The following is a 20,954-nucleotide window of genomic DNA, read 5'->3' on the forward strand; positions in this document are numbered from 1 at the left end:
TAAAAATATAACCAAATCAACAATGGCGAATGGCGATTGTCGGACGCCGGGGAATATATTTTATTTTAATTCAGTTTCCAAGTGAGACCAATGTTTTACCTTTATAATGTCAAAACAAGGCAAAAGAAAAATTACTGTCGAAATTCCGAAAACGAAAGACCTAGCCAACAGACCTAGTGTTTTCGAGCGTCTCGGAACCAAGAAAACTAGTGCAAAAAAAACAAGTGAACATTGTAGACAGTGGGCACAACACGGAAGTTGCGCTTACGGTAAAAGTTGCAAATTTGCTGCCACACACACATTGATTAGCCCTTCGAAGCAGCGGGCGGCTAATAAAGACAGTGAACAAAAACGATTAGTGAAAGATGATGCTAAAAGCAGGCTTCATTCGGCAGTAGTCGTGCGGTCGGGCCGCAGTCCCGATGGTGAAATTGACAACTGGGACCAAAATGACCTAGAATGTGTGGACACAGACGAGCTGGAGAAACGAAGGCTCCAGCTTCAGCGTGAACTCGAATTGCAGTTAAAGATGGAATCTGGAAAAGATATGCGGAAAGAAAAAAAGAAGCCCGTGTCGAGCTCCTCGTCTTCGAGGAGCTCCAGCTCTTCAAGCGTGTCTTCTTCCTCATCTGATGGCAGCTCATCTTCCTCTTCTTCTGGACGGTGAGAAAATAATGTTTTAATTAAACTGTTATTTGATTAGACAGGTATTGTCAGAAAAAAAAATGCAATTAAAATAGCTCTATACTTAAATGCAATATTACATGATCAAAATACTCATTACATAGTTAACATGCATGAAACATTAAACTTAAAAATGATGTCAGGTGCATTAGGGAAATTCTGCATATTTCAGAATGTCGCATAGAGTAAGACCAAGATAATTCTGCAGCAATTTTGATAGCATAGACTGTGCCAAGTGTTATTTTAAACATCAAACTTCTATGAAAATATGACATATAAATAACACTTGCACAGTCTATGCTATCAAAATCAATTCAATGAATATGAATTGAAATCCAAAATTATTGCCAATAGCCATTTATATTGCATAAGGCGACAAAGTAAAGTAAAATAAATTGGGTACATCCCATTTGGGGCCACTTGTGCATTCTCTGTATGAACGATTAACTCCAAGTTAGTTGGCTAACCCTGGAACCCTTGTTAGCAACCATTTCACATTTTTATTTATGAAATTAGAATAACTCTGTGATAATGTTCTTCTTCTCTGTCATTTCACACTTGAGAGAGTGTTTGTGGTAAGTATTTTAGTGATTGGTAAAGAGCTTCTCAACACACCTCCATTCTTCTCTGTTGGCTGTTGGTTTTTATATAATCCTAACAAAAAAAATGTTAAATAAAATAGAAAACCCTGATTGCCGTTATTGCAACTGCATAGTGGGGCGGAATCTGTAAAAAATCTAAATCAATGTTAACTGCTCAAATTGTTGCTAGTTTCCAAACCCACCCTGAAATTATTTATTTTAAAACAATTATTATTTTTATGTTTTTTACCTAACATCAAAATGTTTATGTCAGAATTGTAACAATGAAAGTGTAAGTATTATAATTAATATCTGGGAGACACCGAGATTTGCTCAGAAAATATATAAGATGAGCATTTTCCCAGAGATAAGAATTAGCTAGATTGATTTTTCGCCCCCGAAAACCCCCATATAGCAAATTTCATCTAAATATATAAATATTTGCAAGAATTGCTGTCTGCATAAGATATAAGCTGATCTTTATACTTACTTAATGATATTAAAACATAAATTGAATAATAATACTAAAAATAAAAAATATGCATCCTATTTTGATGGATCACATCCTATCTTCTGTAATGTATTTTACATTATTCTGATTGTTGGTGTTGTTCACATAGTATTTATTTTATAGGGAAGCAAGGCGAAAAACGAAGAAAGGGAAATTGAAAAGAAATTCTAGCTCGTCATCGGATGGTGATGCACCAGCTAAAAAGAAAATTGTAAAGAATGATACTAAAAGAGACAGAAGTGAAACGAAAAAAACAAGTGTTCATAAAAAAGACGACAGGGGTTTGAAAAAGACTGATGTTGCTAAGAAAAAGCCCCTGACAAAAACAGCTTTAGGTAAAAAATCACTATCACCAGGGAAGAAATCTGGTGGCACTCCACCAATTTCATCCAAGACTCTATCAAAGGCTGTTGGTAAACATGGTAAGTCTCCAGCAAAGCGAGACAAAAAGAGTGCTTCCCCACATACAAGTAAAGACCGCGAAAAGGACAAAAAAGAAAAAGAGAGAGACAAGGACAGAGAAAAGGAGCGCGAAAAAGAGAGGGAACGCAGGGGCGGACGCAGCCGATCGCCCAGAAAAGGTAGGTCTAGATCACCTCGCCACCCTAAAGACCCCAGACCAAAAGATAGTTCCGAGAGAAGTAGACCAGTTTCACCGAAAAAGCAAGTAAGACGGGAAGGTAGCACTGATAGACATAGAAAACAATCTCCCAGTAGGGACCGTGACAGAGGTCGTGATCACAAAGATAGATCATTAGAAAGGAGGAAAGAAAAGCATGACGATAAAGATAGACACGATAGAAAGGATAGAGGCCGTGACAGAAATAAAGAGGGTAGTAAACGTGACGAAGGCAAGCGTAGAGGTCGGGATAGAGGCCTAGGTAGTAGAGGACCAGATAAAGGTCTTGAAAAACCAAACAAGCCTATGGAAAGACTGCTGCCTAGGCCTGAAGAGCGTTTAGCTGCCCTTGCGGCTATTTCTAATAGAGCTCTCGAAACAGATAAGAATTCAACTACTTCTAAAGATCGTCAGGATACACATTCGGAAAGAGGTGGCCGCAAACAAGATAGGCTCGAACACGATAGGTCAAGTAAAAGAGATAGAATTGGTAGTTTGGATAGAGAAGGAGGTGATTATGAAATGGGTATGGACCGTAACTATGACCGTGGTATGGATCAATATGAGAGAATGGATGATCGCTACGATGACGGTCCTAGGGACGATGACAGGTCACCGGGTTACGCTAGAGATAGACATTACGATCCCGGATATGATATGCCTGTTCCACCCAGAGGGTATCCTGAAGATGAAGATAGGATGTATGCTGACCGCATGGGTGACCATCGCGGTGTTGATATGGGTAAGAATTTTAAGCAATTCATGTGGTCTTACTCTTTTTATTATTAACCATAACCATCCATGTCTATGTGAACTAAGAAACATACATACATTTTTTCACGTGGATGCCCTGTGACTTCCACTTGCTATGATACTGATACTTCTTTCGCTCCATAACATTTTATGCATGCTCGTCTGTTTTGGGTACTCTCTTATCTCATCTTTCCTAGAATTTCTTTATGTTCAAAAGCCGTGGGATAACATGCCCAAGTACAAAATGTTAATTTTTTCTTGAAGGATACGACGACCGACGTCCACACCGCGACCATTCTTGGGAAGGGCGCTCTGGCTCCATGGACAGAGAGCGTTATATGCATCCACACAAAGAGTGGGATAGCGAAGACTATCGCGGCGGAGATTGGGGCAGAGATCGACATTGGCCCATGCATGAACCACAGGTATCTAAATTCCAGGTTTCTTTTTTAATTTTAATACATATCTTTGATCTTATCATAGTTAGATCTTCCACAAGGCGAGCTGTTGATCTAATTATGGTTGCAAGTGTGCAATATTTGTGTAGCAGTGGAAGACCATAATATTAAAGCAGCCGAAAGACTTCCAATGCTGATGATGACGAATTCATATATGCATTTCTCCATTATTTTCATGATGAGCTTATCACCATTCATTTGCTATTTATTTATTACATTTCTGTTCTTAGGTGAGCATTTACTACCAAACCCTTTACCAGTACCAATCCATTGATTACCGTAAAAGAGCCTATGAAAATCCATGCTTTATCCTGTCCCACATATTCCTTGGGTATTTCTCAATTATTTCCATGATGAGCTTATCACCATTCATTTGCTAATTTTATTTATTATATTTCTGTTCTTAGGTGAGCATTTACTACCAAACCCTTTACCAGTACCAATCCATTGATTACCGTAAAAGAGCCTATGAAAATACATGCTTTATCCTGTCCCACATATTCCTTGGGTGTCCCTTTCGTCATTTTGGTATGTTTTGAAGTTGCTTTAACTATTATTTTAGGTATTTCAAATTGTTAGTCTACTTATTCGTGGAAACGGTGTTTGCAGATGAACGACTGGGGTGATAAGGACGCAGATATGGAAGGGTGGCATCACAGAGGGCACCCGACGGGACCACATCGCGGTCGAATGCATGGTAAGAAATTATCTAGCGCGGCCAGGCGTGAAAGTTTAAAATTAAATTTTTAAATTAAATTAAATTTATTTAAGACCAACAAAGGATCAATTTGGTTAGTAAATTTAGAACTCGTAGATTTTCAAAATTTGTACTCGGGGTCTCAGGAGAATGTACAAGCGTATGGCGAAGTAAGCTTATATTATAAATGCGAGAGTGTGTCTGTCTCTTAGCTCTTCACGCTTAAACCGCTGAACCGATTTGGAGAAAATTTGGTATGGTTTTGGCCCCGAGAAATAGGGTAGTTTTCATCATCATCATCATCATTCCACGCAGACGAAGTCGCGGGCAGAAGCTAGTAATATATAACAGTTTACAACCAGAATCGGTGATTTTATACCTTGAATCCTCCCATGTTTTACTCATCGGAGTCGTAAACTAGATATTTTAGTATTCATACCACTTTTCAGATGATTATAATCGTGGTATGAGAATGGATATGAGAGATAAACGTCGCCCACAGCGGGTGGAGCCGGAGGCCGGCGCCAAGGAGGCCGCGGCCGCCGCGCCGCGCGAGGCCGACGCCGACGAGAAGCCCATCCCGGACGACCTCAGCGAGATCAGCGATGATCCTGATGATATTCTAAATAGAGAAGATGTGAGCATCCACCTCTATTTTTTATATTATCCCTTTTTAACAGGCTAACTTTAACTGTAACCGTTATTTGAGATCTGTCTTGGCCTCATATGACCGACATATTTTTTACATTAGTTCAGTAGCGATCAGTGATTCGTCCTAGAACTGGACAAACCACGCATTACACGCACATTACGCATTATTGCGCTCGGCATCTGGGAGCTCTGGACCGAGCAGTGGCGTGCTCTTGTGTTGGAGGCCAACACTCATTTTGGGTCATCCCGCTAGCCAAGTAAGTAAGTATTGAAATAATATATAGGAACAAATAGATTTTACAGTACATATGGTGCTATTTTACTGCACTATTGCGATAATAAGCTCATTACGCAAATATGTCGAAAACTTAAAGGGCCATATGTACTGTTAAACGTTGTACAATACATGTGCGAATAGGTAATTCGCAACTCGTGTCGACTTAAAACACTCCCTTCGGTCGTGTTTTAACTTATCGCCAAACGTTGCAAATTTCCTGTTTTTCGCACTTGTATCGTTATGTACTATTATCTCATATGTAAAAAATTTGATGTTGTGTAGGCTGCATTATAACATGGTCTTAGAACAAGAAACTGTAAACAATAGCGAACATGCTTTGAAAAAACCGACTTTCGATGGATCGGCTCGTAACACGTGACTTAGATGCGTGACAGTACACAGACCAGCGTCCACACTGGCCCCGGCTACTGGATCGTAACTCCATACATTGTCCTGCCGTTTATTCTGTGTTCAGCAGTTACTTTCAGTGTTCGGAATGGATTAAATCGTACAGCAGCTTGTGACAATTATTCGCGTAACAAAAAGACGTCCACATTAATGGTACTGACACGTGTTTCTGATACGGTCACGGGATAATGTTCGGTAAATTGTCACAAGTGTGGACCCACCTTAACTTACGGAAGCCAAACTTGGACATACACAAATAAAGTGCGTAAAGCTATAACGATCTATCTATGGAGAGAAGTATATTAAATATGAGGAAAATACAGAAAATTAGAAGCGAAACAATACGTCAAAAGCCCAAACTTACAGACGCTCTTCAACAAACTCTTCATCTAAAATGGCAATGGGCAGACCTGATTTTACATGTATCCAGATACGGGGACAAAACGTGGACATTAAAAGCAACAAGATGGACCGGACCTGTAGGACGGAGGCGCTCAGGAAGGCCCAAAAAGAAGTGGATAGACGACATCTCCTCCATTGCAGGGAAAGACTGGCTCCAAAAAGCCCAAGACCCTGAGTGGAGAAAAAGTGAGGAGGCTTTCACCCAGCAGATGGGATCTGCAGTCAGCCCCAAAACAAAGTAAAAAAAAAACACAAAAACAATAATAACCTGACTGTAGAACAAATAAAGCTTTAATAATAATAAAAATAGGCTGCATCCTACACTTTGCACTTAAGGGTTAAAATAACGGCAAGTAAACCTAGGAAGGATCTTCTTATTTGAATACCATACCATACCATACTCTATGATATAATCATTTGTATTTTGTATTTGTATAGATACATATTTTGATAATGAATGTAGACCTTAAATTCCTAGAACATCATTTAGTTCACTTAAATCAGGGGTCGGCAACCTTTTAGCAGCCAAGGGCCACACAGTAGTTAACGAAATTGACGCGGGCCGCACTTTGTTAATATTTATGACTTTATCAGGTATTGTCGTTTGTCAAATTTATATACAAAATAGCCAAGGAGGCTCACGGGCCGCCTGTTGCCGACCCCTGCCTTAAATGTTGTGTGCCGTTTATAAATTCGTATTTTTGTTTAAGATGATGGATCCATCAATGGATGAAGACAGCCAAGCTGCTCAACCTATGGATGAAAGTGTGAAACCTGATGGTTCAGAAAAAGAGTCTACTCAGGTAAATCAAGTTACTGTATTTTTGTCACCATCAGCTGATATACATAATGTTGAGCAAGTGGATTTTATTTCTGTTAAGTTTTCATTAAGTACATAATACCAAATTTACAACTTCTCATTTACGTATTCGTATTGTTCATATCTATATTTCACCAGTTACTAACTTAACTTAATCCTATATTTTAGGATACCAGTGGTGCTGGAGATGAAAAGGAATCCCAGGGCGCTAAGAATGATGAAGATGTTACTGATCTAGACTTTGAAGAAATATCTGATGGAGAGCTGGAGGAGGAGCGAACAAGAGGTTTGTATTAATTAGGGATGTACCGACTAGTCGGGAAAGCCGACTATCCGGCCACATTTGTAGTCGGCGACTAGTCGGCAAAATTAGCCGAATAGTCGGCACTCTTTAATCTACAGGAAAGAATAAAAAAATACCAATATTTATTTTAAAGATTTTTATTTCAACTCTTTTAACGTACAGTCAAATTTAACGAATAATCATATATATTTTTTGTAGGTAACAATCTTATAATCAATATCGAATAATCATTATATACCGCACTGGGTAAGGAGAAATACATAGTTTAGGCTAGATAGATATTAGGTACTTTATTTTGTACCAAAGGCAAGTTATGGTAAAGAAATGTTAACGTCTCCGCTCGATCGGAAAGCAGACGGTTTCTTTTTGATTCGTATATGTTTCCGGCTTCCGAAAACACGCTCACTATAGACCGAGCTACTTGGGCAATACATGTACCTACTTTTTAGCAATACGAGCCATTTCTGGGAGTCTAGAGCAGTTTTGGCGCCACCACTCAAACTGATCTTCGTCACGCTAATGACTGGGATGGCGCAGTCATACGTAAACATGAACGCATGACTTGTGCTGCCAGAGGGCCTACCGCGAACCACGTTCTATGTGTGGCATCCCTGTCACGCTTACGTACGAATTTACAAGTGCGACGGAGAGTCAACACGTCGAACGTGATTCGCGGTAGGCCCTCAGGAACGAGGCGACCGAAACGGTTCCGACTGCATCTGAACTCTGCCGAAACCAATGATCGGCCAAGCCGACTAGTCGGCGCTCAGATGGCCGGCCAAATCTATAGTCGGTACATCAATAGTTTTAATGCAACCATCAAAATATAATTTTCAAATTGTACATCTAGTCCAAAGCAGATTAGAACTATAATTGTTACAAGTTGACGAAGTGTAATGGTTTTGGCATTTTCAGCTGGCTTAGGAGACGCGCTTGGAGTAGATTGGGCTAGTTTGGTAGCAGATGTGAACCGGCGAGAACAAACCGCTCCCACTGGCGGGGCGCGTGACCGCTGGAAACCTGAACGAGTTCTTGCACGTCTCGGCCTTTCTGTGTACATGGCGGGCAAAGACACTGTTCAAGACATACTTCATAAAAATGCCGAAAGTTTACTTACTAAAAAAACTGCCAACGATGAACCAAGCTCGGAGCATCCTCCTGAAAATGCCCTAGATCAGAATGGAAAGCACGAAGAGGATGAGAAGCCTGCACCTCCACCAGATGTGGAGTCTTTGCATCCTGTGGCTGCTATTCAGGTATTTATTTACAAAGCTGCTCCTAAGACCCCGCGTACAAATTTTTGTACATATTCCGAAATCTATTTTGAACTTTTGTTGAGTAACTAAGGGTTCCAAATTCAAAAACAAAACAAATGCTTCTGGGTCTCAGGAGGTTAAAAGATAAACATAAAATTATTTCCTTATCTTGTCTATACATCTCGTGCGCCAAGTTCTAGGAATCGTAGGGGAAGCTCCTCTTACCTTTACACTCGGAGCGGCGAACCTTCCTAAACTCTAACTCTAAATAAATCAGCACGAACTTTAGTCTTGTCAACCAGACTCGATTATAACTGAGAGTCAGAGGCGGCATGGCACGACGCGAGGACCGCCCACGGCAACGCAATGCGATCTCCAAAGAATAAAGATATCCTCTATAATGAGCTTGGATTAATGAGTTTGTTGAATATGACAGGTGGCAGTCGAGAAGCGTAAACGCCAGCGCGCCGTTTTGTTCGGGTCGGGCTGCGAGATCACTCGCGCCCTCAGCGCGCGCCGGGACCTGGCGCTGCGCCGCTACCTGTGCCACCTGCCCGCCGCCGAGCGCCCCGGCCACGCGCGCGCGCAGCCCGTGCCCGACCTCTTCCACGCCGCCAGGGCCGCCCTCATGCAGCCCGAGGTTCCTGGCTGACGAAGGTGTTCAATTGATGTTGCACCTCGTCTATTTCATTCGAAATAAGTGCAATAATCGCAACATGAAAAACTTACTCCTTATTTACTTATTGATTAGACTAAAAAACTTGAGTGAATTTTAACTGTGAACTATGTGTGCATAGTCGGAATTTAACATATTGATGGGATGTGGAGTGTAGTGACAAATCGTACATTGAAAGTCATATGACTGGACTACATTTTAGTGTTCTAGGGTCAATATAATTAATGTTTTATTTCAACTCACTGATCCTATACGTGCCGTCAAATTTACATTATGTATCTTGAAATAATTAAATATACAAATAAATTATAATTAGGTTGTTTTATTGCAGTCATTTTAAATATATTTTAATCTTGATCAAAACGGGATAAAACTTAAAAATACACTTTACATAGAGTACGAAATAAACATTTACTTGTTGTGTATAGCTGATAATGATTATAATGAATCACACTGAACTTCATGTAGATTCAAATTAAAATGTTTAGCTGACACTTGACATCCTTGCACAACAATGAAACATCTTCACCAACTGGGATTTCTGTTTTAGCCTGGCCCCTAAAATTAAAATAGTATGTAAATTATAACATGTTAAAGTGTATCAATCTGAAGTGTGTAGCATGCTGTAAGTAGGATGTACCAAACCAAAGAGAATATGTGACATTTCATAGGTAAAGGTACCTCTTAGTAACACCACAGCACCACATTAGTATTACCAAAGAGGATATAATAAGATAGAGCGGTACTGTCATAGTAAATTTTGTAACCCCAGTAAATTCACTGCCATCTATCGACACCTTAAAACTAAAAATGAAGATTTATAAAAATACGATAAAATGTATTTAAATATGGATAAATGATTTTCTTTATTTGCATTAATTATTTTTATGATTTTGACCCATGTTCCTTCACTGATATGCGTTAAAATTGTTAAATAACAAACGAAACCGTCAACGCCATCTATACGACAGTAGGCCAAAGCTAGTAGCGCCCTCTGATCGAGAATCAAATTTTCTTGATTTTCGAGGCACGTTTTTTCCTTAGACTGCTGTATCCATCTATTATGGAGTTATATCTATCTTTGGTATTACGGTTATGTTTACCTGTACAACATAACATAATTATAATTACTGTTTTATGTATTACTCTCAAGAGTCTCAAGGTAACAAATATATCACACTTCTTCTTACTTTATGATCCCTGCAGTACTAAACTATATTATTCATTGTCTCGCAGATATTACTAATAGGCCAGGAAGTAATGCTCAAAAAAGTTAGAGGGAAATGCTTGGACCAATTTTTTTGAATTTGTAGTTTTTTTGTTTGGACTAGTTAGGTGAACATCAAAAGTACCCGGCCGTAACCCTGGTCCTGGGGGGGAGAGGGGGTTTGAAGGTTCCATTTTTGGAAACTATGCGTCTGAGTGACATGGCCACTTATACAAAATGAAAAGTGATTTAATTTGTTAAAAGTTTTATTAAGTCAAGTTTTTCGATATCTTGGACCTGGGGAGCTGGCCAAAACAGCTTTGTTTGAGCTAAGGAACAAGTGCCAAGCAGCATTGCCTGAGACAAAAGTGCATACTCAATGCGCTTACTTACCCTACTATAACTAGGATTTGGGAGTTAATACTAGTTCATTTCAAGTAATGGTCTTACTAATAAGTTGCTTTATATTTACAAAATCATTAAAAAAATCTAAAAACGAATGATAGTTTTTTTTTGGAAAATTGACCTATTAATTTTTTTATCCTTGGGTACCTTGAATAAATTCGTTAATACTACAGAATTTGCACTTCTGGTAATAACAAATTAAAACATGAAGCTATGTGTCTTACTTTTTGAAGAGAACAGCCCCAGCAATTCCTTTAATAGTTAGTTTGGATGCATTGACATGTAACATTGATCCTTCCCGCAAGCCAAGCACTGGACCACCCTGGACTTCCAAGTACTCATTGATTCTTTGGTCTCTTGTCTCTCCTTTATGAGTCTCACTCTCCATTTCAATATAATGGGGATTTATATTAAAAGGCACAATTCCAATAGCATCAAAAGTTGGTGGATGAACAATAGGCATATCATTAGTTGTGTTTATACTTTTAGTAGCCACATTTGTTCCGGCACTGCTACCTATGTACAAAAGGTTACCTTCATCAACTCTAGTTCTGATAAGTTTGACCAGGTTCTTTTCATAAAGACGCTTCAGGAGGAGAAAAGTATTGCCCCCGCCAACAAAAATTGCTTTGGCAGAATTAACTGCAGCTTGCTGATCTGGATATGTATGCAGTCCTGTTACGTTAAATCCCCACGGATCTATAATTTGTTTTATTTTTAATGTGTAACCATCAAAATCATTTTGAGCGTAAGGCACAAAGATTAGATCTTGCACATTATTTCTGAAACCAAAATTTTTTTTACATACATACATTTTTGCCACTACTTATTAGTTTAGTGATTCTGTAAAGTAAATCATAACAAGCAAAATATAAAAGTAGAAGACTTACTTCTGTAAAAATGAGCTTATTTCTTGTTTAGCAAACTCGAGCAAGGAATATCCATGGCAATTTGATGAAGATAGAAGTAAAGCTTGACGACGAGACTCCATAATGGGCGTTACACCTGCAATGCGACTGAACGGTTTGCCAACAATATGTGATAAGGAAAACAATGGAATATGTAATAGAAAAAACAACAGCATGAAGAAAGCGATAACGTAGCAGCGTTATCTTTTATAATCTAAGCTATACTGATTTAACTATTAAGTAAATAACTAAAATATAAATAAAATACTAGATAATATAAAAAAATCATGAAAATTCGTCAAAACAAACTTTCTCTCACTTTCTCCGAATAGGAATTTGACAATTGACAGTGACATCAACTTTTTTGACGTTTGTTTTTTTTTGTTCTGCCGGCATAGCCAAGGTGACAATCGCTACGACAACGAAACCCTTTGTGTCTCTATCACTCTTCCACATTAGTGCGACAGTGACAGTTGCGTTTCGATCGCTACGGAGCGTAAGCGATTGGCATGTTGGCTACGCGGCCTGGATCCAGATCTAGGAGGATATAACCAAACGGAGACGCCACGTCTGTAATTTGCTGTACAAAAAAGTCTGACAATTTTTGCGGGGGAGGGTAACGTCAAATGTATACGTAACGTCAAAATAGCCATGTCAGATAAACGTCAGTCCATACATTGTGTATGACCATTGGCCAACTATTTTCGACAGAGGGGTACGCCTGTTAATAACTACTCCGTTTGGTTATATCCTCCTAGATCCAGATGGATTACGCTAAGCAGTGTCCAGACGGGTTAATTGTCTCTGGAAATTCAGAAAATAAATTCGGCGTCAATCTGCAATTTAATCATCAATTTTACGTTTACGGTGATATTTGAGCGCTCTAAATAAATAAAAAAAAGTAACCGGCTGGACTGGCCTTAACTTGTAAATCGCGTGGTGTGGCCAAAAATGAAATTAAGACATTGGCTCGCCGATCCCACTATTAAATGTGTAACACGCTACCGCACCGCACCGCGACTTTGGTGCGAGACATCTCTTTCTCGCTCTCACTTATGGGTGCGGCGCGTGACCTTGGTGCGGTAGGTAAGGTACCCAGTATTTCCCGACTAACAGTCAAAAACATAATGTCCAAAGATTAATTTTGTTCTTTAATCCGATAAGACACAAAAGCACTTAAAACTCATGATTCTTCAATGCATATGCTCTGGAAAATACTTTAAGAGACCGGTGTCCATTTTAGTCGCAAAAATGTAAAATTGATAAATTTAGTCGGTGAAATTATACACCTTTTGTTACCTAATTGAAATAACAAGTACTGGTTTCTATTAGCACGTCTTTTTATCTTACCTTTTATCAGATCAATTTTTTGAAAACAGACTCACTAAATTAGTAATGTTTGCTTTTCTGATGGACGTCTAGGTAAACGCGCGTAAAGCACTGATTTTGTCGCTCTTATTTGTTTAGCCGTCCAAACTACGATATTTATATCGTAAAGTTTGGACGGCTAAACAAGGTAATTTTGTATTACACAATTACACATATCCTGTACTTGCCGTTTATCAGACTACATTTTTATTATTATGACTTTGAAGTAGTGTAAATGAAAGTTAGACGAAATCAATGTTCTCCAGAAATTACTTCAAAACAAGTGACAATTTCTCTGAAAATCGACTTAATTTCAACGTAATTTTTATACCTATACTTAAACAATCTACATCATTTGCTGAAACTATTCTTATACATCAATTTGTATAATTTACCACCATAAATTTTTGATGAATTTTTTAAAACTGCCCCCCTTCTTTTCATATATTACCGGTGACGCACGCTCGCGACCTCATTATTAAAAGGCAAGATGAGAAGACGTGCTAATAGAAACCAATACTTGTTATTTAGATAATTATGTAACAAAACGTGTATAATTTCAACGACTAAATCTATCAATTTTAAATTTTTGCTCCAATATCGACTACGGCCTCTTAAGTAAAACACGGTGTAGGTATATACATATTTAATATTGTGTTTATTACTTACTTTATTTACCTAAGTACATTAAATAATACATATATAAATCCGCCCAAACGCAACTTACGTGTCTAGCAGTAATTAATAGTTTCTTCACTTACAATATAGCTATAGTCTGCATCATCTCAAATGACTCTTACACAGACATATTAAATATATTAATAACGGGTCACTCACGTATTTTAACACGGTATTTTCGGTACGGAGTGAAACATGTCGAGCGTTTTTCGACTTAAAATACTAGAGTGACCCGTTATTAATATATTTTACAATGGCTTTTGTTTAACAGATTACCGTCTTAGACGAAAAAGTCATTTGGGAAGATGAAGACTACACACTAACAAGATTTTTTTTACAAACATCACTCACACACACACACACACACACACACACACACACACAAAACACACATCATCACATCATCATCATTCACATTTCTGAAAAAATATAAAATAACCTAACCTACCCTATTCTACACAACCTATGCAAAACATTTTCGAAAACACTTTCTGTTTCAGCTGTAACATACATTAGGACAATCAATTATTATTCTGTCTGTGTCTCACGGAAGTTTTGTTATTAAAAAACCGATTGTCTCTTTTGTGCGAGCTGTCGGCCTTTGTGTGCCTGTGTATTGGCACGGCGCGTGCGGCGCTCACACACAATGGCACACAATGGCCAACCGCTCGCACAAAAGAGACAATGGCTTTTGTTTAACAGATTACCGTCTTAGACGAAAAAGTTATTTGAGAAGATGAAGACTATACACTAACAAGATATTTTTTTTTTAAATGTTTAGCCATAATTTTTAAGGTAAATACTTATGTTGGACACAGTACTGAACAACTTTCACTATGAGGCCAACCCCGAAATCTCAAAAAAAATAATAATAATGTCGATGTTGTTTTAGAAATATAGAAACAGACTATTATTTCGGGATTTCGAAGGTCAGTCCCATACTGGCTGTTCAATTGTTCATTATGTAGATACCTACTGACATGCTTCCACATCGATATGTGCATATGTATTTACAAAATATGACGAACAAAACCATCCTGTATACTTTGGTAGGTACTTAGTGTGTACAAAATAATGACAAAATATAAATATAAATTATCGGATATTATTCCACTTAGCCGTGCTATACTTACCACCCTGCGATGCATGTCAGGTAAAACGCCACCGATCGACTGCTATTATGTTTTAATTAATAATCACATTGATTATTTCGTATTTTACTAGGTTCTAAAATCATAGATAGATAGCTAAAAATATTTAACTTATTCTACAAAACAAGTCTCAAAATTAAGTCTAGAGGATTTGAGTTCCTTCTGATAAGTCTCAGTCGCTAGACTATATAATCGTTTATTTATTTTTTACTAAAGGATTCAAATTGCTACTTAATAATAATAATAATAAATAATGAATTAATAGGACTTTGGTGTCAACAGTGTTCTTCAAATAAGCGTAAATATATCTATTGGTATTAACAGTGTTTGCAAGTACAAATTTATTTTTGGGACACTTTTTGGTTTTCGATTATGAGTGAAATTAACTGTCCAGGATAAAAAACCGCTCTTCTTGGGGTTTGTCGCAGCCGGGGCCGAGGTAGCGGCGCCGCAGCTCGAGGTCGGGCGGCGCGGACACGTCGCCTTGCAAAATGCTGTAGGCCTGCTCAATTGTACTTTCGATTTCTGGCTTCAACTCCTGAAAAATAAAGAATAAGTAAAGACATGATTCGGTACCTATTTATATTTACTAGGGAACAAAAATGGTAGGTCAGTTTAGATTGGTCTTGGTCTGTGTGGGTTGAAGAATGGCAGCCACCGAAACACGTAAAAAAAAGTCATCGCCTCGCCTCCTCCCGTTTGATACTTTGTCAGATGATAGTTTGGATGCTATTATGAATTAAAAAAATAGTCAGTCGGTTGTCTCGCGGTGGGAAGACAGCTGATCACATATATGAACATGTAAAGAAAACGCGCCTTACCTTACCACTTATGTCCGCAAAGTATGCGTAATGCGTAATCCATGGAATGCTACATGCAAAGTTTCATGATCTTGTTACCACTATCATAAATAGGTAGTGCTTTTTTTTCTAAACTATCATCTGACAAAGTATCAGCCGGGAGGCGATGACTGACGATATGCTAAGACTGGCCCGCGGTCTAGTAGTTATTGTTGTAAAATGTATGGATGCAAGTGAAGATTGTGCTACCAGTTGTGTGCCCAGCGGCGACCACAGCTAGCACACGATACTCGCCTCAAACAGGTCTGGTGAGCGGCGCGCGCGCTCGGCCAGCGCGGCGTGCAGGTGGTAGAGCAGCAGGCCGCGGAGGTGCGCGTCGCCCGCGCCCAGCGCCGCCACCGTGCGCAGCGTGCCGCGACACAGCGTCTCCTTCAGTGACAGCCGGGATTCCGACAGCTCTGTGGAAATCATGCGTTGTCAGTTCTCGATACTACCCACTACATGCAATTAGGCGTAAAAATAAAATGAGTTGTCCTCTAGAACATCATACCAGTCGATCAATGACGTTTTACCTAACATGCAATTTTACTGCACGGGGATTATACAAAAAAACATACGTTTACGTGGCCGTTCCATCGGTTTGCCGCTGTCTCTGTCACATTTCGCAAGAAAGAACGGGAAAGATCATGCGCGCCAAGTGTCAATTTTGATCGAATTTTGTCGATTTTTATTTATTTTAAAAACGTAACGTAATTAACGTAACGAAATTCGAAAGCTATAAAATTACTATTTAAGTTATGATCGTTTTTCTTCTTTTTTTGTTTATGATATCACATAATAAATAACCGAGTAAAGTTGGATTAAAAGTTCGAGTTAGATGTTACTTTGGGAATTAATTGTATCGAGCGAAGTGTCATAATTCGTGTATCGGAAGCTATGATACTAAAGATAATATAAATAGTCAAGAACTACATATATTTTTTCCACGTCTACGAATATCAACTCTTAGAAAAACAGGATCATATAAAGAGATTTTTCGCCTTCTGGCTCAGGGAACCGCCTTAAGGTAACATTCGGATCACAACAGTCGCAGCGCACCGCTTTGTAGGGATTTGTATGCAACGCTTTCCGACGCAAGAAACTGCCTAGATCCGAATGTTACCTTTAGCATGTACGAACGAAAGTTGCCATAAATATTTAGTTAACTACCCAAAAACACCCTTATTCATGCTACCCATTCTCTCTATTTCAATTGCCGGTTAAGATATGTGTCAGCCCAGCATAGTAGGCATTGTATTACAATAACTATTTACAAATACCTATATATATTATAGCGATGTGCTATGTGCTCGATCAAACATAAATAATTCGTTCACTTCATAGCAGGTCACATCATTGTTAGATAAGAAACTAAATTACCTACGTCCTCAAAGTAGACTTTTGCGAACAGACAATAAATAATGTTTAATATCGAAGGTTATGGGCCCAGCACGTCTACTTGTACCTAAATACTACGCCTTACATTTTGAGTTATTATTTGTTACAATATATTATAAAAGTAGGTACCTAATTTTTAAGCTTTCCGCTAAACCAAAGTACAATTGTGTAAACTTGGCGGAAAACAAGCATACGGCCCGCCTAATGGTAAGCAGTCAGCGTAGCCTATGGACGCCTGCAACTCCAGAGGTGATACATGCGCGTTGCCGACCTTTTAAAACCTGTACACCTTTTTTGAAGACCCCCATACTGTAGGTGTAGACCCTATAATAGGGAAAACCTCGGCAGGGAGCTCATTCCACAGCCTGAACCGGAGCATTTGCTGCGTATTCGTCACATTTTAAATAAAAGGCTATATGTACATATATTATCCAGATATATACGTCAGCATTTACAATAGTTTCAGTTTCAGTTTAGTTTATTTGCCATAAAGTAACATGAGCATAATTATATGAAATAATTTCTATTAAAGATTTAGTAATTTTTTAAGTTGTTACTAATTTAAGGGATATATGTATATATATATTCGAGGGGGATGATTATTAAATTATTATGTACATATATTATCCAGATATATACGTCAGCATTTACAATAGTTTCAGTTTCAGTTTAGTTTATTTGCCATAAAGTAACATGAGCATAATTATATGAAATAATTTCTATTAAAGATTTAGTAATTTTTTAAGTTGTTACTAATTTAAGGGATATATGTATATATATATTCGAGGGGGATGATTATTAAATTATTATATTAAAAGCCCTTTAGCCAGTAGACGACCTTAGATACAGTTTATATTCATTTTATCTTTTGGATTCACAAAAAGAATTAGTGCCTGGGACATAGTTGTGCCAGAAATCTATCTTCGTAACGCGAGTACGCAAGACTAGTAGCGCGACCCGTACCTATTGATACTCAATTCTTCATTCATTCTTGGCTCACTACAATATAAAATAGTTGGGTATTGAAAATATGTAGCTCTTCATCAGCAGATTTTAAGGGTCTCCGGCAAGTTCGGTTCTCCATACAAACGTAGTTCCGCTCTCATTTTAAAACTAGCTAGATAGATTGCTTTGAAACTTTGTACTTAATAGGAGAAGGTATATCTATGTCTGTAATTAGTTTCTGTAGCTTCAGATACCATAGTTAAAAAATACAGCGAATTTAACTTTGTCATACAAAACTTCTTTTTGCTCTATTTCGCTTGTTTCACAAACTGAAGCTATATAAACTAATTTCAGACCTAGATATACCTCATGTCATTGTATGTGCAAAGTTTCATTACAATCCAACACGTAGTTTGAAAATGAGAGCGGAACTACGTTTGTATGGGAAGGTGCAATTCGGCCGAGCTTGCCGGGGGCTTGCAGATTGCCAAAAAATTAGCACTTAGATTTGCACACGATAACCCGTAGACTAATTGAACACCAATAACAAATTGTCGCTTGAACCTATTTTAAATATGGACACACAGTGACACAACTTTCATTGCCTGATATTTCCGACTGCGTAAATCCCAGCGTGCCCTTATCAATCAGACGGATGACAACAATTTTGACGGTGCCTGACGAATGACAGCATTATTTACTACGTCAAATTGCTGATAGACACTACCTCATATCTCAGAAACGTATCGTCTCGTCACATTAACACATCACTCACGTACGTTAATTATTACATACGCCAAAAATGACGAACACAACAAAGTACAGTGCACCGCGATTATTAAGTGTGAAGTATTATGGCTTGCTGTACTAACGGTACAGGTAGACCGATCCACCTGCTGATGACGTGAGGCCGGGCGTTCCTCGCGGCGGCGCCCATGTCAACGGCGGTTAATCGTACAACTGCCCCTCGCGCTAATATCGCCCCTGATTTTATTGACTTGTTGCGTAGTACGACTGCATACCGTGACCCGCTATTCTGAACGCGTGCTGTAACACTAACTAAAATTAATACAAGCCGTCAAAATGCGTTGGAGACCACGGAATGGCGCAGTTGTTTCATGGACTTGGAAAATATAATTCGTACTATATTAATGTCGCTTTCGATTTGCGGGGCTGATACGTCCGTTCTCTACAAGTTTATGTAACACATAAATAGTTGTTAAATGTATTTTAATATGATAATGAGTGGTTACGCAGTAGTCGCCTGGGCTGGGCATGAGCTGGCGCGGCCTACATGTGCATCGCTGTGGCGCATCCAAATGTTGCAATGTGATCGTTGGTCATGACTCATGACGCACACTGCTATCCTATTGTTTTAACTAGCACGCTTGCAACTCGTACTAACTAAACTACGTATATGCTAACAAAACTTCCGTGAGACACAGACATAATAAATATATTAATAACGGGTCACTCACGTATTTTAAGTCTCACGTGTTTTTTTGTCTCGGTACGGAGTGAAACATGTGAGTGACCCGTTAATATATTAATATATTTATTACGTATATGCTATCTACACGAGCAATATTTGTATATAAACAAAGTAAATTGCTTCTCGAAAACGGCTCTATAGATTTCGATAATATTTAGAATAGGTACGTACTGACGCTTATGGAGACCTAATAGCAATCTAGCTAAGTTTTTTTACCGGGAAATCTTGGTCAGGTTGGACTGACATTGTTTTGTTTTGAAAAGTTGCAATTTAATTACACAATGACTTCCCACCGGTGCATGGAATGTTCAAACGTGTATGAAGGGTGGGGTCAAAGGTTTACCTACATCAGAAGCAAAAACTACGCTTAGGCACAGATTATATAATAGTTGGCTTAGGTTCATTAAAAAAAAATCCTACTTAGGTATGTACAAAATAAACTAACAAGTACTCTAAGAACAAGTTAAATTACTTTCTTATGAAAATATTTTATTTTGTGTTTTTACAAGTAGTCACACTACTATTTAAACTATAAACGAAATAAATATCATAGGTATACAAAGAAAAAAAAATACCAAGGCCTCCAGTGCCCGGGGCTGGAATCGAACCGTTTACGCGATAGATGCCTCAACCGCTCGCCACCCACCCCCTACCATGCCATGCCACCGAGCCCGGCTGGTCGAGCGGTTGAGGCATCTATCGCGTAAACGGAGGACGCTGGTTCGATTCCAGCCCCGGGCACTGGAGGCCTTGGTAATTTTTTCCTCTGTATTTGATATTTATTTCGTAACTAACAAGGTTTAGCGACAGCAACTCACTTGACACCCTACTAAGAATATACATACATAACCGCTTGTTCGAGCCTTGCACCTGACATGCAAACTCGGTCCTCGCACCAAACTGTGATTTGCTGTGTTTGCGAGTTTCGAGTGAATGGTTAGACGTGTCTGATGAATGCTTGAGGTTCTGCGAGACAATGGATGAAAGGCCTTCTGTGTTACGTCAATTTTTGACATGTGTTTTTATGTGTATGAAATTGTATATTGGTTTCACAGTGCTATGGAATTCTGTTATTTATGCTGTGAAATGTAATGAAAAAAAATATACCTCTACTTAGCTTCCCTTTCACCGAACCTTGGTATCAAAGTTGTTAAGTAATTAATCCTTGACTCGATACGAACCGCAAGATGGCCGCGAATATAAATAATATCTACACACCACAACCCATTATAGCCATGCAGTACGAGTAGGTATGTTTCTTGTTAAATACCTATAGGTACAACATGCAAAACAAAACAATTGTCATCATAAACCAGTATTCTTAGATTTGTGTCACAAGGGAGCAAAATAACATACGGCGTGGGCATACATTGAATCCTGAGCGTAGTGAAGGATTCAAGTGTTAACGCTCAAGGTGGAAATAATTGATGCCATGTGATGTGACACATACTGCTTTTTACATCATC

The 20,954-nt window shown here is 38.6% G+C and overlaps 3 protein-coding genes across 5 annotated transcripts in view; 1 reads left to right on the forward strand and 2 right to left on the reverse strand.

The window, feature by feature from the left end:
• LOC134740731 (zinc finger CCCH domain-containing protein 13-like) lies at positions 1 to 9,409 on the forward strand. The gene is made up of 9 exons (XM_063673323.1): positions 1 to 663; positions 1,900 to 3,137; positions 3,413 to 3,573; positions 4,216 to 4,303; positions 4,753 to 4,940; positions 6,752 to 6,844; positions 7,030 to 7,147; positions 8,081 to 8,421; positions 8,858 to 9,409. The coding sequence occupies exons 1-9, from the start codon at positions 107 to 109 to the stop codon at positions 9,071 to 9,073; spliced, it is 3,000 nt and encodes a 999-aa protein (XP_063529393.1). The 5' UTR covers positions 1 to 106; the 3' UTR covers positions 9,074 to 9,409.
• LOC134740733 (probable alpha-aspartyl dipeptidase) lies at positions 9,403 to 11,924 on the reverse strand. Its single transcript, XM_063673326.1, has 3 exons — positions 11,600 to 11,924; positions 10,934 to 11,491; positions 9,403 to 9,655 (listed from the first exon to the last, which is right to left on the reverse strand). The coding sequence occupies exons 1-3, from the start codon at positions 11,791 to 11,793 to the stop codon at positions 9,568 to 9,570; spliced, it is 840 nt and encodes a 279-aa protein (XP_063529396.1). The 5' UTR covers positions 11,794 to 11,924; the 3' UTR covers positions 9,403 to 9,567.
• The window catches only part of LOC134740732 (SET domain-containing protein SmydA-8-like), a 20,285-nt gene continuing 10,930 nt past the window's right edge, over positions 11,600 to 20,954 (reverse strand). For 2 of the 3 annotated variants that reach the window (XM_063673324.1, XM_063673325.1), the window contains 2 exons: positions 15,909 to 16,072; positions 11,600 to 15,352 (listed from right to left, as the gene is read on the reverse strand). In XM_063673324.1, coding sequence (XP_063529394.1) covers positions 15,197 to 15,352; positions 15,909 to 16,072 — 320 coding nt within the window. In that variant the 3' untranslated portion in view covers positions 11,600 to 15,196. The remainder of the gene's footprint in view (positions 15,353 to 15,908; positions 16,073 to 20,954) is intronic. The other variant, XR_010127832.1, reaches the window with a different exon arrangement.

Source organism: Cydia strobilella, chromosome 4 (assembly GCF_947568885.1).
Source record: "Cydia strobilella chromosome 4, ilCydStro3.1, whole genome shotgun sequence".
Taxonomy (NCBI): domain Eukaryota; kingdom Metazoa; phylum Arthropoda; class Insecta; order Lepidoptera; family Tortricidae; genus Cydia; species Cydia strobilella.